The sequence below is a fragment of the Hypanus sabinus genome, chromosome 4, assembly GCF_030144855.1.
Source record: "Hypanus sabinus isolate sHypSab1 chromosome 4, sHypSab1.hap1, whole genome shotgun sequence".
NCBI lineage: Eukaryota > Metazoa > Chordata > Chondrichthyes > Myliobatiformes > Dasyatidae > Hypanus > Hypanus sabinus.
In genome coordinates this window covers 125509077-125526548 of record NC_082709.1, presented here as the reverse complement: position 1 = coordinate 125526548, position 17472 = coordinate 125509077, and the positions used below count along the sequence as shown (strand labels likewise).

At 41.2% G+C, this 17472-nt stretch overlaps 1 protein-coding gene across 2 annotated transcripts in view; it reads right to left on the bottom strand.

Annotated features, from left to right (window-relative positions):
• LOC132393181 (transcription regulator protein BACH1-like) overlaps positions 1-17472 on the bottom strand; it is a 67180-nt gene that overhangs the window by 27993 nt on the left and 21715 nt on the right. For both annotated transcript variants that reach the window (XM_059968110.1, XM_059968112.1), the window contains exon 2: positions 3278-3532. In XM_059968110.1, coding sequence (XP_059824093.1) covers positions 3278-3520 — 243 coding nt within the window. In that variant the 5' untranslated portion in view covers positions 3521-3532. The remainder of the gene's footprint in view (positions 1-3277; positions 3533-17472) is intronic.

Below are 17472 nucleotides of genomic sequence, written 5' to 3'. Positions count from 1 at the left end.
TGGCACCAAGATTAGTGGAGTTGTGGACATTGTAAAGGCCAATTAAAGAATACAGATTAGTTACAGATATGCGTACAGAAGTGCCAGATGGAGTTTAATCTGGCAAGTGTGAAGTGCTGCACTTTGCTATTAAGTGAAAGAATTAAGTGTACAGTTCATGGTAGACCCCTTAACAACAAAGATACAGAGGGACCTTGGAGTCCAAGTCCATTACTCTCTGGAAGTGCCGAAGCATGTGCATGAGGTGGTAAAGGTGGCACATTCACACTTCCCTTCATTGTTAAGAGCGTTGAGTGTAAGAGCAACGCCGCAGCTTCATAAACCTTAAGTCAGACCTCACTTGCAGTACTGTATGGAGTCCATTACAAGAAGCACGAGACTAGAAAGGGTGCAGAAGAGTTTTACCAGGGTGATGCCTGGATAAGCGGGTATGAGCTATAAAGACAGGTTGAAAAAAATAAAAACACGAAACGCTGGCAGAACTCAGCAGGCCAGACAGCATCTATGGGAGGAGGTAGTGACGACGTTTCGGGCCGAAACCCTTCATCAGGAGTGAAGTAACATGGGATGGTGGAGAGGGGATAAGAAGTGGGGGGAGGGATGAAGTAGAGAGCTGGGAAGTGATAGGCTGGAGGCAAATGAGCTAGGGGGAAGGTGGAGAATTATGGGGAAAAAAAAGTGAAAGAAAGGTAGGGCTGGGGGGAGATTATAGTGAGGGGGGAAAAAGAGAGAGAAAGAGAACCAGACTAAAGTAATAGATAGGGATGGGGGTAAGGGGGGGGGCAGGGGTATTAACGGAGGTCAGTGAGTTGGATGTTCATACCGGCAGGAAGGAGGCTACCTAGGCAGGAGATAAGGTATTGCTCCATCGACCTGCGTGTGGCTTCATCTTGACGGTAGAGGAGGCCATGGACAGACATGTCGGACTGGAAGTGGTCTGTGGAATTGGTTCTTTGTACAATTTCATTCGTGTCCTTAGATTACTTTGCCATTCATAACTGGAAAAAAACTGAAGGGTATTCACCTCCGTTAATACCCCTGCCCCCCCCCCTTACCCCCATCCCTATCTATTATTTTAATCTGGTTCTCTTTTTCTCTCTTTTTCCCCCCTCACTATAATCTCCCCCCAGCCCTACCTTTCTTTCTCTTTTATTTCCCATAATTCTTCACCTTCCCCCTAGCCCATTACTTCCCAGCTCTCTACTTTATCCCTCCCCCCCACTTCTTATCCCCTCTCCACCGTCCCATGTTACTTCACTCCTGATGAAGGGTTTTGGCCCGAAACATCGTCACTATCTCCTCCCATAGATGCTGTCCGGCCTGCTGAGTTCTGCCAGCATTTTATGTTTTTATTTATTTCCAGCATCTGCAGATTCACTCGTGTTGCCTTGGAAAAAAAAAGTGTCCTTTTCCCTATAGTGTCAAAGGGTGAGTGGAGACCTGATAAAGGTTTGTAAAATTGTGAGAAGCAAAGATATGGAGTCAGAATCTTCTTCCTTGAGCAGAAATGCCAAACGCCAGAGGACGTGTTTTTAAAAGCTGGATGTGTTAAAGATGATGTGAGGGCAAGGGATTGGTAAATACAAAGGGTGGTACTGGAAGTAGGAAGTTTGATGGAGTTTAGAGGCTTTTAGATAGACACAAGAATATGAGAATGCAAAGGGAATGAAGGTGTGTGCATGATAGACAGGAAGACGACATCTAATACAAATTAGCATCAAGGCCAGTACAACACTGTGTGCCAAATGGTCTGCCCAGTGCATTACTGCTTTATGTTCTATCTTCACAAAGATAGTTGTCATTACATAACTACTGAACATGACCACCTTTTCACCAATTTTCCTAGAAGATATTGAAAATCAAGTCCCATCCCAATCTGGCTGATTAAATCAAACTGACAGGAAAAGGGACAACAACCTTAATTCTAAAAAATGATTTCACAGATTCACACAAGGACCAAAGTTATACCATGAGGGAGATCATTCTGCTCATCAAGTCTGTACTGGCACTGTACAAGTGCAATCTAGACAATCTTACTCCCCAACCCCGTATTGATAGCACTGAAAATTCTCTCTTTTTAAAAGCTGCAGAGGGTTGTAAATCTAATCGGCTCCATCTTGGGGGAACTAGCCTACAAAGTACCCAGGACATCTTCAAGGAGCAGTGTCTCAGAAAGGTAGTGTTCATTATTAATGACTGCCAGAACTCAGGGCATGCCCTTTCTCACTGTTACCATCATGTAGGAGGTACAGAAGCCTTGAAGGCACATACTCAGCAATTCAGGAACAGCTTCTTTCCTTCTGCCATCCAATTCCTAAATGGACATTGAACCTTTGGACACTACCTCACTTTTTAAATATATTATTTTTGGTTTTTGCACAACTTTTAATTTATTCAATATACATATATTGTAAATGATTTACTTATTTGTTATTATGTTATTTTGTTTTTTCTTCTTCTATATTATGTACTGCATTGAACTGCTACTGCTAAGATAACAAATTTCACATCACACGCGGGTGATAATAAACCTGATTCCGATTCTGATAACAAAGTGAATAGGATTCACTATTACCTCATGACTATTACCTCAGTACTACCCATACCATCCACCCCTGTGGTGCATTTTCTAAATCTTCATGATTCACTGTGTAAAAGTAAAACACTTACTCGCTTTTGGTTCTCGTCAAGTACTTTATTCTTTGCCCCTTGGTTCTTATTTCCATAAAAAGCATACATGATTTTACAAGTCTTTTAGAGGAATTCAGTGTTGCATTAAAACAGAAAAGGCTTCTTTACAAAATTTGCCTGAGACAGATTTTAAGGTAAAGCAACATAATCAAAATTATGCATAATTTTGCTGTTCTGAAATATGTGGTCAACACTTGTCTTAATAAAGAGCTCAACATTGACAAAGCTGTTACGAGATAACTGCAGACTTCTGAAATTAGAACCTTCTGACCACTGGTAGAGATTGGTAGCTAGGCCAAAGATTTCAATGAAAAATTCCTTGATCGAAGCAATCTACCCTTCAATTAATCATCGCAAGATCAATATCAATAATATCATTGACTTTTCCTTAGGCAAACAGCATTCAGAAGAGAGGACCTCTTATCAGCCACAGAAATTACCAGGTCATGCAGGGGTAATACAAACTACCCCACCCCATGACCTCCCACCTACCCAGGTCACAGTGTGCTTAATTGTTGAGGACAGAGACCTGGAAATCATGATAAATTATCAGAAGACAATTAAGTAAATTGTATGCAGTCCTTACCTCTTCAGGAAGTGTCACAAGCATGTCAAGCTCTTTCGTCCATCCAACAGTTGACAGAAAATAATCACTGCATGCAGCAAGCACAGAACGGTGAGCACGAAAGGGCTTGTTTTCTACTATCACAGTCACATCACAGAAGAGGTCTTGCTTCCTTTGATCATTGAGGCTCAGCAGTACATTAGTACTGTGTACCGAGGACTCATAGGAATAAACCAAAGTGTCGCTCTTGTCTTTTATTGACATTGTCTCTCATATCTGGAAAAATAAATACATTTCATGATTCCAAACCTAATGCTTTTCAATTATGTTTAAACATATTAATTCAACATTAAAGAAAAAACTTAGTTAGAAATTTTGTGATGTGCAGTATTTTTTCCAGTTTCCTCTGTGCTTGTATGGGAGACATTTAATTTTCTCACCTATCAGAAGGGTCAGCAGCTCAAACTAAACCAGAATTTCAAATAGAAAAGTAAGTTTACAGAAGGAATTTCTTCAGCCAGAGGGTGGTGAATCTGTGCAATTCATTGCTTCAGAGGGCTGTGCCAAACAATTGGGTTTATTCAAAGCAGAGGTTGATAGGTTTTTGATTGCTAAGAGGTTAACAGTTATGGGGAGAAGTTGGGAGAATGGGGTTTTAAAGTATCAGCCATGATTGATTGGAGGAGCAGACTTGATAAGTCCTACAGCTTAATTATTTTCCCATATATTGTGACTTACACATTTCATTCCAACAATAAAAAAAAGACAAAAACTGGCTGATTTTAAGATTGGTGGCTATAGTTTAAATGTATTAGTTTCACCATTAAGCCTACTCTGAATACTACTTTCAGTGAGACCACATAGAACATTTGATTATAGAAGGGGGAACATACATTGCTGCAACAACAAAAAGTTGCCTCTAGTCTTAACTTATTACAAGTGATCTGAATGGTATATATATTTTTGATAAAACTTTAACGATTGTAACATTATTCTAGCTGGGTGTAGATTAAAAGGAAACAAAACTTCAATAACAAATATTATGCAAAAGCTAAAGGATGAAACAGAAGGTGAAAGGAAAGTTCTCTAAATACAGATTTAATAAACAGATCTAACATTTAACAAATTCTAATAGCTCCATGGATGATAGAAAAATGGAGGGCTGAGCAAGATTGACCTTAGAGTAGGTTAAAAGATCGACACAACATTACAGACCAAGGGTAACCTTCAGAGGCAAAATTACTGTACATTAACTTTGCACAGCCATACAAGTGTGCAGAACTGAAAATTTCACATAAACAGCAATTCTGATGTCTCAGGAAATCTGATATTTCACACTTTTCAAACATTGTTCCTTGTATTTTATTTCACCTTCCCACTCGCCAAGTCATTAAACTTGCTCCTTCTCCAGACATGCAGCATCTACCAATATAGAAGTAGAAATAGCACACTCTTATGCTGGTCTATCACTGTAGATAGATTTTTAAATAACAAATAAAAACTAACTGGAGAACACGTAATATCTGCTCATTATAGAAGAATGCAGTTTGGCATCAAAGCAATGAGGTAAAAGTTATATAGGTACAGATGAATACTGTACATCCCAACATCTGTATTGCCTTTAAGATTTCTCTACATGACAATTTTATTCATTGTCTTCTACAGAGTTACTGAGGAACACAGCAATTAAATATTTCTGGAACAAGAGACCGTAAGACTGTAACACACAGGAGCAGGATTAAGCCATTTGAGTCTACGCCACAGTTTGATCATGGCTAACTTAGTTCCCTCTTAACACAATTCTGCCTTCTCCCCATAACCTTTGACTGCAATCAGGTCATTTGGAACTAATGATTTTATATTAACTGCTCATAAACTGGTTGACTTAAGTCACACAAATTCAGTAGCATGCACTATTGTCAGCTTTTATTTTAATCAAACTTCAATGCACATCTTTTGTTCTAGTTTCCATGTGTCAGAAGAAATCTAGAACACAGAAACTATCTTAAAAACTGGATCATTCTGCAATTTATGCACTCTCACAGAATCAAACTCTAAGTTTATTGTGCCTTTCCTTTTCTCGTTCCCTTCTAACACTGCAACTCATTGTTTCACAGGTCCATCCAGTTCTATATACTCCTTTGCTAATTAACTAGTGGATAAATTACAATGGTCTATTAAGCTTCCAGCATGGCTTTGAGTGTAGAAGCAAAAGATACCAGTTGAAAGCCAAGAATTCACAGAGAATCTGCAAACTCCCTACAAAGGCCAATCGAGCACAGGATCCATTCTGTATCTCTGGGATCACAGCAACTTTATCTGCTGCACCAGTTTTTTTTTAATTGTTTAAAACTCAAATGATACAAAATTCAGGATTCCCATCTGAATGCAACAAAACCAACATTTTAGCTGGCCCAGCTCTAATTCTAATTTTCCAACTGTGCTCTGAAGCTTGGACTTAACCCAACAGAAGAACAGAAAACAAATTCTTCTGGATAGAAGATGACCATGAAGGAGATGGGCAAATATTTGCTCAATTACACTTAATGCATTAACTTTTTTAGGAGGAGGACACTTCTGAAGCCCTAGAGAAGATGCATTTTAAGTAGCTGGGTTTATAACTGACATTAGTGGCTAGTTTGTATTTTGAGATGGAGACATATCCAGAGGAGTCAGCAACATGCAGGTGAATTTGAGGGCAGGATGGATGTTGCTAGAGAATGTGATAAAATTGATGAGATACACACAGGAAGCAACATCGGTGCTATTGGTGATGCAGTGTAAAAACAACTGCAGAGGGGGGCCTGAGTAGATCTTACCAATGTAAAGGAGGTCACATTGGGGGCACCAGATACAGTAGGCGACCCCAACGGATTCATTGAAGTGCTGCCTCACTTGAAAGGACTGTTTGGGACCCTGAATTGAGGTGAGGGAGGAAGTGAATGGGAAGGTGTAGCATTTCTGTCTCTTGCAGTGATAAGTGCTAGGAGGGAAATTTGTGGCAAGAGATGAATAGTCAAAGGAATCACAGATGGAGCAATCCCTGTGGAAAGTGGAGAATGGGTGGGAGGTAAATGGGTGTGTTCGGTAGTAGGGTCCCATTGAAGATGGCAAAAGTTGCAGAGAATTATATGTTGGATGCAGAGGTTCATGGGGTGGTAGATACAAAAGGAACACTATCCTTGTTAAGGTGACGGAAAGATGTCGTGAGTGTGGATGTCTGGGAAATGGAGGAGATGCGGGAGAGGGCAGTATTATCGGTGGATGAAGGGAAACCCCGTTTTTTGAAGTAGGAAAAAAACAGCTCTGATGTCCTGGAAAGGAAAACTTCATCCCGGGAGCAGACAGGGTGGAGACGAAAGAGCAGAAAGTGAATGGTATTCTCTCGGAGAGAGGGTGGAAGAGGTATCGTCAAAATAGCCATGCAAATCAGTGATTTTATAAAAGATGTCAGTAGACAGTTTGTCTCCAGAGATGGAGACAGAGAGATCAAGGAAGGAGAGAAAGATATCAGAAATAGGCCAAGTGAATTTGAGGACAGGGTGAAAAATGGAGGCAATGTTGCTGAAATTGATGAGCTAAGCATAGGTGCATGAAGCACCACCAACGTAGTTGTCAATGTTGCACAGGAGAGTTGAGGGGCATTACTAGGGAAGGCATGGAGCACGAACTGTTCCATGGAGCTAATGAAAAGGCAAGCATAGCTGAGGCCCATCCGGGTACCCATGACTACACCTTGAGTCTGGAGAAAGTGGGAGGAGCCAAAAGAGAAACTGTTGAGGGTAAGGTCCAGTTCCACCATTTGATGGTGTCTGTTGTTCAGAAAGAAGCAGAGAGCTTTAAGGCCTTCTTGATGGAGGATAGAAGTGTATAGGTACTGGACATCCATGGTGAAAATGAGGTGGCTAAAGCCAGGGAATTTAAAGTTCTTAAGGAGATCAAAAGCATGTGAAATGTTGCAGATGTACATAAATGGTAAGGGATGAACCAAGGGTGATAGAATGTAGTTGGGTTATGAGGACACGTTCAGTGCGGCAGGACCAGGCAGAACCAAAGGGTGAAGAACAGTAAGAGAATTATGAGGTTGGTGGGAGCAGACAGGAAATGTCCAGAGTTGATGGTGCAGGAGACATTGGCCTGATGGTCCAAGTGTGGTTTTTTTCAAGGGGCAAGTGAAAAGGAGATGCCTGAAAGTTGCTGCCTGGCCCCAGAAAGATAGAAGTTAGTCTGCCACACTGCTACCTTGCAGAGGCCAGGCAGCAACTTTCAGATGTCTGCTTTGCTGCTGTCTGCCACACTATGACAGCAAACCCTCCAGCTGCGTGATTGATACTGAGGTTGGGATTGGTACGGAGAGAGTGGAGAGCAGTGCATTCAGAGGGGATAACGTTGGAAGAGGAGAGTAGAGTGGGAAATGCTGAAGTCAACCTGGTTGATGTCTTGTCAGCAACTAGAGATGAAAAAAAATACAGAGCAGATAGAGAACCAGAGCAGCTGTCCAAGTAAAGGAAGAGGTTTGGAGACAGGAAAAAGGGACATCGGTGCAGGATAGGAAATCCTTGCCAAAGAAGTGGGCTTGGAGACAGAGGCAATGGACGAAGATCTCAGTGTCATGGTGAGTACTGAACTCAGAGGTGCAGGCAAATGGGAATAAAGAGACGGGAAGGTTGGGGGAATGGCGAAAACACAGCAGGGATTAGAGCTGGGATCAGAGGTGGGGGGGGGCAGGGAAGACAGTTGGTGGTGTCAGAAGAGAGGGAAGGGCTGGACTGTTCAGTGAAGGTAAGGTAGGAGGAAGATGGAGGCTCTGCGCACCTAAGAGGCAATGGGAGACTCTGAGAGACCTAGGTTTGAGGAGTAGTGGTGGGGAAGGGAGGCCAGAGGCACAGCAGCAGCAAGGAAAGTCTCACTGGAGGTGGAGACAGCCAACATTAGGGCTAGAGCTGAAGCTATCCATATACCTTCTACGTCCAAAGATGTTGCTTGAGCTAGCAACAACACACACAAAATGCTGGTGGAACACAACAGGGCAAGCAGCGAGAAGTGCTGTCGACGTTTCAGGCCGAGACCCTTCGTCAGGACTAACCAAAAGGAAAGATAGTAAGAGATTTGAAAGTAGTGGGGGGGGGGGGGGGGGAGGGAAAAATGCGAAATGATAGGAGAAGACCGGAGGGGGTGGGATGAAGCTAAGAGCTGGAAAGGTGATTGGCGAAAATGATACAGAGCTGGAGAAGGGAAAGGATCATGGGACGGGAGGCCTCAGGAGAAAGGGGGGGGGAGCACCAGAGGGAGATGGAGAACAGGCAAACAACTAAATATTCAGGGAAGGGGTAAGAAGGGGAGGAGGGGCATTAATGGAAGTTGGAGAAGTCAATGTTCATGCCATCAGGTTGGAGGCTACCCAGCCGGTATATAAGGTGTTGTTCCTCCAACCTGAGTTTGGATTCATTTTGACAATAGAGGAGGCCATGGATAGACATATCATAATGGGAATGGGACGTGGAATTAAAATGTGTGGCCACTGGGAGATCCTGTTTTTTCTGGCTGACCGAGCATAGGTGTTCAGCGAAATGGTCTCCCAGTCTGCGTCGGGTCTCACCAATATATAAAAGGCCACACCTGGAGCACCAGACGCAGTATACCACACCAGCTGACTCACGGGTGAAGTGTCGCCTCTTGAGCTAGCAGTTTTTTTCCATCCAGATTCCAGCAGCTACAGCCTCCTTTCTACATATGTATTCAGACTATATCCTTTTATGAACAAAGAGGCACTCCTGCTAAAATTTACACTTATTTGCTCATTATTTTTTTGCATTTGTACAATAACTTCAATACTTTTTTTGTTCACCAAGGCACTCAAAACTGATCACTGAGAAAACGGTGCAAAATATAGTTTTTAATTTCTTTGCACTGTTATTGACATGAGGACACATTTTTAATGAATAATCCTTGAATTAATAAATGTACCGAGGAAAAACAGCTTATACTTCATCTTCAAGTCTTTAATCTGACAGCACAACACAGGCTTCTTGGCCTAACTTGTTCATGCTGACCAAGGTGCCCATCTAAGCTCAACTCATTTCCAACATTCCGATCACTGAGTGCTTTTAAAGTGGTCACCACAGTCATTGTGTCTTTAATATTTCAGTAATATTTCAAGGCTTAGAAACTACTACCTCCTATTGATAATTAAAACAATTCTGGAAGTTGAAATCACACAAGCAGTGCTAAAGTTATTTCTTGTTTTGCACCAAGTATCAATTGGAGTGACTCGATGAGAAACTCCAAGAGCTTAAATCTCTGTCCTGTCTTGGTTACACAGGTCTCTAACAAACAAAAATACTGGAAAACTGACAATATGATATTCATATTTATAAAGAAGTAGAGACAAACAGACAGTAATTACAGGCCAATTAGCCTGTAATTAGTAGAGTCATTTAGAATAGTATAACAGAACATTTGGAAAATTATGATCAAGTCAAGCAAAGTTGCAATGATTTCATGAAAGAGAAATCTTGTCTGACAAATATATTGTAAATTCTTGAGGAAATATTAGCCATTGTGGGTAGAGCAAAATAAGTAGATGTGTTGTATTTGAAATTAAAAGGTATTCACCAAGGTGCCTCTTAAAAGGTAAAGTCAGAAGTGACTATGATATTGGAGGCAATTTGCTGGCTTGGATAGATTCATTAACAGGCAGAAAGCAATGAGTTTCAACCTGTGACTGGCGGGACTACAACTCTATAAAATACTAATCAACTGGCAGAAAGATGCATGGATTTCAGTAAAATCTTTGACAAGGTACCCACATGGAGACTGGTCCAAATGATTAGAGCTGCTGGGATTCAATGCAAGGAGACAAATTGGATCCAAAATTGCCTTAGTAATTAATAGGAGGCAGGGAGTGAAGGTGGAAAACAGTTGTTATCTATTATTGAACTGCAAAGGGTATGATTTTGCAGATGCCATACTGTTATCAGTAGTGAGGAGTATAGTCTCAGGTGATGAGGTTATACTAATCAATTGATCAGGACAGCCAAACATTGGTAGATGGAATTTACTTTCTATTAAGTGTGAGGTAATGTATAAATGTTAGGACAGATGCATGGATGGCAGAGCCCTTATGTGATATTGAGGAACAGAGAGACCTTTATTTATCAATCCAAAGTCCCTCAAAGGCAGCAACACAGAGAGATCATGTTTAAGGTCATTAGCTTCAAAAAATATAGAAACAGAAAAATTGTAATAGAACTTTATATAAAAAAAACCTTTGTTAGGCCAGATCTAGACTAATGTGCTCAGTTCAGATTGCTACATCATAGGAAGTAAGCATTTCCACAGAAGGCGCAGCAGTGATTCAACCAGGCATGGGATATGACAGAATGCTTCAGTTATTTGGAAAGTTGGAATATGTTGGGTTTGTTTTCCTTAAAGCAGAGACTGGCATGATAGGACTATTTATTGAGAGGCAAAGACAGCGAGAAACTTTTACCTTTAGCAGATATCTAAATCTTAAACCTGTTCTTTCTGGGTTTTGCAGGAAGTTTAGAGAATCTAAAAAGTGTTATTTTTCGCATCCAGAGTAGATGGAATCTGGAAAGCACCAGCAGAGGGATGGGTGAAGGTAGCTAATCTCACAACATTTTTACTTAAACAAGCACTTAAGTTGCCCAGGGTAGAGAAAGCTAAGGAGAATGTGCTTGAAAATGCAATTAATATAACTGATATTTAATATTGACATGGTGGGCTGAAGTGCCTAAATGCATTGTATGACACAATGACAAACAAATGCAGCATCCAACAGGGAAACACAGCAAAATGTGTTGGCACTCATTTCAAAAAGCACGAAGTGTTAAGGTAGAGAATTTTTTTTACTGCCCTACACAAAGCACTCATAAGACCATCGCGAGTATGTGAACTATTCATGCCAAAATATTACTTAACTGGACACAGTTCATAAAAGGTCCACATGGATGATCACAGATATGGACAGGTTGTCCTACATGGAAAGGCTTAACAATCTGGGACTTTACTCACTGGAGGTTAGAACAAGAGCAGATCTTCGTGAATACCCATATTCTCTGGGCACTGAATAGGATAAAAGTAGACAGAATGATTCACATGGGAGAATCCAGAATGAGTATGTGGTCTCAGAGTAACTGGGATCTATTTAAGACTAAGATTAGAAGAATTTCTCTCCAAGAGTGAGTGTTTTTGGATTCATTGCATAAGAGTTGTGGGAGCAGATTTCTTCTATTTAATTAATACTAAGATAGATAATTTTTTAATCAGTTAGGAAACTGAAGGTTATGGGGAAAAGACAGAAAGGCAGGCAAGATAAGTCATAATTCAAAAGATTTTGGAAAACGCTCAAGGTCCTGAAATGCATTCCTCCCAATTCAGGTAGCTTTTCTTCAATTGAGTCACTCCTATTAACTCCCCTCCAGAGTGAGAATGCCTCATGAAGATGTTCAAAGTCTTAAAGCAACCTAAAGACTGTTCAGATAGCAACATTTGTTGATGTTAGTGCTAAATTATGAAATTTCCACTAAGATTTCCCCACCATTGAGCAACCAGGCTTGCAATCTGCTCCTTTCTCCTGCCTCACCTCCATTCCAGCTATACTTCACTCCTAGCTTAAAACCAATGAAAAGTTTAAGGCTTTTAATGTTGTAAAATATCAGTGACAACCTTAATAGTCAATAATATTAAAGAGGATACCAAAAGTTTCTTCAGGTACACAAAGTGCAAAAGAGAGGTGAGAGTAGATATTAGATTGCTGGAAAATGATGCTGGAGAGGTAGTAATGGGAGACAACAAATTGGCAGATGAACTGAGTAAGTATTTTGCATCAGTCTTCACTGTGGAAGAAACTAGCAGTATGGTGGACATTCCGGATGTCAGGGGATATGAAGATTCTTGGGAAATTGAAAGGTCTGAAGTCAACTTGACTAGAGGGTGTACACCACAGAGTCCTGAAAGAGGAGGCTGAAGAGATTGTGTAGACATTAATAATGATCTTTCAAGAATCACTAAGTTCTAGAAGACTGGAAAATTACAAATGTCACGTCACTCTTCAAGGGAGAGAGACAGAAGAAAGGAAATTATGAGCTAGTTAGTCTGAACTCTGTGGTTGAGAAGATGTTGAAATCGATCATTAAGGATGAGGTCTCAGGGTATTTGGAGGCACATAATAGGCCATTGTCAGCATGGTTTCCTCAAGGGAAAATGGTAACACGAGGGGGAATTTCTTTACTCAGTGAGTGGTAGCTGTGTGGAATGAGCATCCAGTAGAAGTGGTAGAGGGAGGTTCAGTATTGTCATTTAAAGTAAAATTAGATAGGTATATGGACAGGAAAGGAATGGAGGGTTATGGGCTGAGTGCGGGCCAGTGGGACTAGGTGAGTGTAAGCGTCGGCACGGACTAGAAGGGCTGAGTTGGCCTGTTTCCGTGCTGTAATTGTTATATGGTTATATAGCTAAAATCTTGTCTGACAAATCAGATGGAATTCTTTGAAATAGTAACAAGCAGGATAGACAAAGGAGAATCTGCATTTGAGCACTTGGATTTTCAGGACTTTGACAAGATGCCACACATGAGGCTGCCTAACAAGTTATAGAACATAGAATAGTACAGCACAGTACACGCCCTTCAGCCCACAATGTTGTGCCAACCCCTAAACTCTGCCTCCCATATAACCCCCCACCTTAAACTCCTCCATATACCTGTCTAATAGTCCACAGTATTACAGGAAATGCGCTAGCATGGATAAATGAGTGGCTGATTGGCAGGAGGCCAAGAGTGGATATAAACAGAGCCTTTTCTGACTAGCCACCAGTGACTAGTGGTGTTCCACAGGGGGTCTGTGTTAGGACCAATTCATTTTACATTACATGTCAATGATTTGGATGATGGAATTGATGGCTTTGTTGCAAAGTTTGCAAACGATATGAAGATGGGTGGAGGGGCAGATAGTTTTGTGGAAGTAGAGAGGCCACAGAAAGAATTAGGAGAATGGGGAAAGAAATAGCAGAAAGAATACAGTGTCGCAAAGTGTATGGCCATGCACTTTGGTAAAAGAAATGAAACAGTTGACTATTTTCTAAATGGAGAATTAACTGAGATGCAAAGGGACTTGGGAGTCCTTGTGCAGGATTCCCTAAAAGGTTAATTTGCAGGTTGAGTCTGTGGTGAAGACGGCAATGTTAAAGAGGACTAGAATATAAAAATCAAGGATGGAATATAGAAACTTTATAAAGCACTGGTGAGGCCTCACTTGGGGCCCCTTATCTGAGAAAGGATGCACTGAAACTGTAGAGGATTCAAAGGAGGTTCTCAAAGATGTTTCTAGGGAGGATTGAATGGCTTGTCATATGAAGAGTGTCTGATGGCTCTGGGGCTGTTTTCACTAGAAATACAGAAGAATGCAGGGTGACCTCATTGAAACCTATCAAATGGTGAAAAGCATTGATATAGTGGATGTGAAGCAGATGTTTCCATGGTGGGAGAATCTAAGACTAGAGATCACAGCCTCAGAATAGAGGGGCGCCCTTTTAGAACATAGATGAGGAGGAATTTCCTAAGCTGGAGAGTGGTGATTCTGTGGAATTCGTTGCCACAGACAGCTGTGGAGACCAAGTATTTATATATATTTAAGGCAGAGGTTGATAGATTCTTGATTAGCCAGTGCATGAAGGCAAGAGATTAGGACAGAGAGGAAAACTGGATCAGCCATAATGAAATGGCAGAGCAGACCTGATGGGCCCAATGGCCTAATTCTGCTCCTGTATCTTATGGTCTTAAAAACCTGTAATGCAGGCATGAAATATTTGACATTTTTGTTTCTTATATTCTAAAAAGAAACTATCATTCCACTCGCACCATGATATAGAAAATTAATATTAAAATTGTATGCTCTTTAAAAAAAAACTCACCAAATCTTCAAAACTATATTTTACTCAGGACTATTCTAAACTCTGTTCTTGAATTTCACAATTCAACTTTCAGTTCATGATCATAAACTCCTCCCTCCAATATCACAGTTTTCCACACATTATTTTGGAACCCAGAATTATCTTCAAAACTTTCAGCCCTGCTTTTTCACAACTACTTCCGGTTTAAGATGACATTGATGAAGCCCAGTGACTATTTACGAGCGACAAACAAAACAAGCACAACTAAATACTTTATGAAAAACACTACCTTGTAAAAATTTATGGCAAACCATTATTGCAAAACAAGAAAGAGGCAAGCAAAGGCAAGACTGAGTCAAAGGTCGAAGCATGCGTGTGCAAGGTGAAGTCAAGGCAAGGTCAAAAACGGAGCAAAGTTAGAAACGTAGAAACATAGAAAATAGGTGCAGCAGTAGGCCATTCAGCCCTTCGAGCCTGCACCACCATTCAGTATGATAATGGCTGATCATCCAACTCAGAACCCTGTACCTGCTTTCTCTCCATACCCCCGATCCCTTTAGCCACAAGGGCCATATCTAACTTCCTCTTAAATATAGCCAATAAACCAGCCTCAACTGTTTCCTGTGGCAGAGAATTCCACTGATTCACCACTCTCTGTGTGAAGAAGTTTTTCCTCATCTCGGTCTTAAAAGGCTTCCCCTTTATCCTTAAAATGTGACCCGTCATTCTGGACTTCCCCAACATTGGAAACAATCTTCCTGCATCTAGCCTGTCCAATCCCTTTAGAATTTTATACTTTTCAATAAGATCCCTCCTCAATCTTCTAAATTCCAATGAGTATAAGCCTAGTCGATCCAGTCTTTCTTCATATGAAAGTTCTGCCAACCCAGGAATCAATCTGGTGAACCTTCTCTGTACTCCCTCTATGGCAAGAATGTCTTTCCTCAGATTAGGGGACCAAAACTGCACACAATATTCTAGGTGCGGTCTCACCAAGGCCTTCCACAACTGCAGTAGAACCTCCCTGCTCCTGTACTCAACTCCTTTTGCTATGAATGCCAACATACCATTTGCCTTTTTCACCGCCTGCTGTACCTGCATGCCCACCTTCAATGACTGGTGTACAATGACACCCAGGTCTCATTGCACCTCCCCTTTTCCTAATTGGCCACCATTTAGATAATAATCTGTTTTCCTGTTCTTGCCACCAAAGTTGATAACCTCACATTTATCCACATTAAACTGCATCTTCCATGAATTTGCCCACTCACCTAACCTATCCAAGTCACCCTGCATCCTCTTAGCATCTTCCTCACAGCTAACACCACCACCCACTTAGTGTCATCCGCAAACTTGGAGATGCTGCATTTAATTCCCTCATCTAAATCATTAATATATATTGTAAACAACTGGGCTCCCAGCACTGAGCCTTGTGGTACCCTACTAGTCACTGACTGCCATTCTGAAAAGGTCCCGTTTACTTCCACTCTTTGCTTCCTGTCTGCCAACCAATTCTCTATCCACATCAATACCATACCCCCAATACTGTGTGCTTTACGTTTGCACACTAATCTCCTGTGTGGGACGTTGTCAAAAGCCTTTTGAAAATCTAAATATACCACATCCACTGGCTCTCCCCTATCCACTCTACTAGTTACATCTTCAAAAAATTCTGTAAGATTCGTCAGACATGATTTTCCTTTCACAAATCCATGCTGACTTTGTCCGATGATTTCACCTCTTTCCAAATGTGCTGTTATCACATCTTTGATAACCGACTCTAGCATTTTCCCCACCACCAATGTCAGACTAACTGGTCTATAATTCCCCGGTTTCTCTCTCCCTCCTTTTTTAAAAAGTGGTGTTACATTAGCCACCCTCCAATCCTCAGGAACTAATCCAGAATCTAAGGAATTTTGAAAAATTATCTCTAATGCATCCACTATTTCTTGGGCTACTTCCTTAAGCACTCTGGGATGCAGACCATCTGGCCCTGGGGATTTATCTGCCTTTACTCCCTTCAATTTACCTAACACCACTTCCCTACTAACATGTATTTCCCTCAGTTCCTCCATCTCACTAGACCCTCAGTCCCTTACTATTTCTGGAAGATTATTTATGTCCTCCTTCATGAAGACAGAACCAAAGTAGTTATTCAATTGGTCTGCCATGTCTTTGTTCCCTATGATCAATTCACCTGTTTGACTGTAAAAGACCTACATTTGTCTTGACCAATCTTCTTCTTTTCACGTATCTATAAAAGCTTTTACAGTCAGTTTTTATGTTCCCTGCCAGCTTTCTCTCATAATCTTTTTTCCCTTTCCTAATTAAGCCCTTTGTCCTCCTCTGCTAGTCTCTGAATTTCTCCCAGTCCTCAGGTGTGCCGCTTTTTTTTGCTAATTTATATGTTTCTTCTTTGGACTTGATACTATCCCTAATTTCCCTTGTCAGCCACGGATGCACTACCTTCCCTGGTTTATTCTTTTGCCAAACTGGGATGAACAACTGTTGTAGTTCATCCATGCGATCTTTAAATGCTTGCCATTGCATATCCACCGTCCACCCTTTAAGTATCGTTTGCCAGTCTATCTTAGCTAATTCACGTCTCATACCTTTAAAGTTACCCTTCTTTAAGTTCAGAACCTTTGTTTCTGAATTAACTACGTCACTCTCCATCTTAATGAAGAATTCCACCATATTATGGTCACTCTTATCCAAGGGGCCTCGCACAACAAGATTGCTAACCCTTCCTCATTGCTCAATACCCAATCTAGAATGGCCTGCTCTCTAGTTGGTTCCTCGACATGTTGGTTCAAAAAACTATCCCACATACATTCCAAGAAATCCTCTTCCTCAGCACCCTTAGCAATTTGGTTCACCCAATCTATATGTAGATTGAAGTCACCCATTATAACTACTGTCCCTTTATTGCACACATTTCTAATTTCCTGTCTAATGCCATCCCCAACCTCACTACTAGTTAGGTGGCCAGTACACAACTCCCACCAGCGTTTTCTTCCCCTTAGTGTTATGCAGCTCTACCCATATCAATTCCACATCCTCCAGACTAATGTCCTTCCTTTCTATTGCATTAATCTCCTCTCTAACCAGCAATGCTACCCCACCTCCTTTTCTAGTTGGAGTGGAAGAGAGGCAGATTTGTCCACCTAAACCAAGAACAAGGTTTGATCGATCTAAGCACCAGGCTGATTTGATTTACAGTCATAATGTGGTGGCGGGGGTCCAAGCCCAGAGTCTATCGATGCAACAGGGCCCAGATGTTTTGAAAAGGCAGGGTTTTG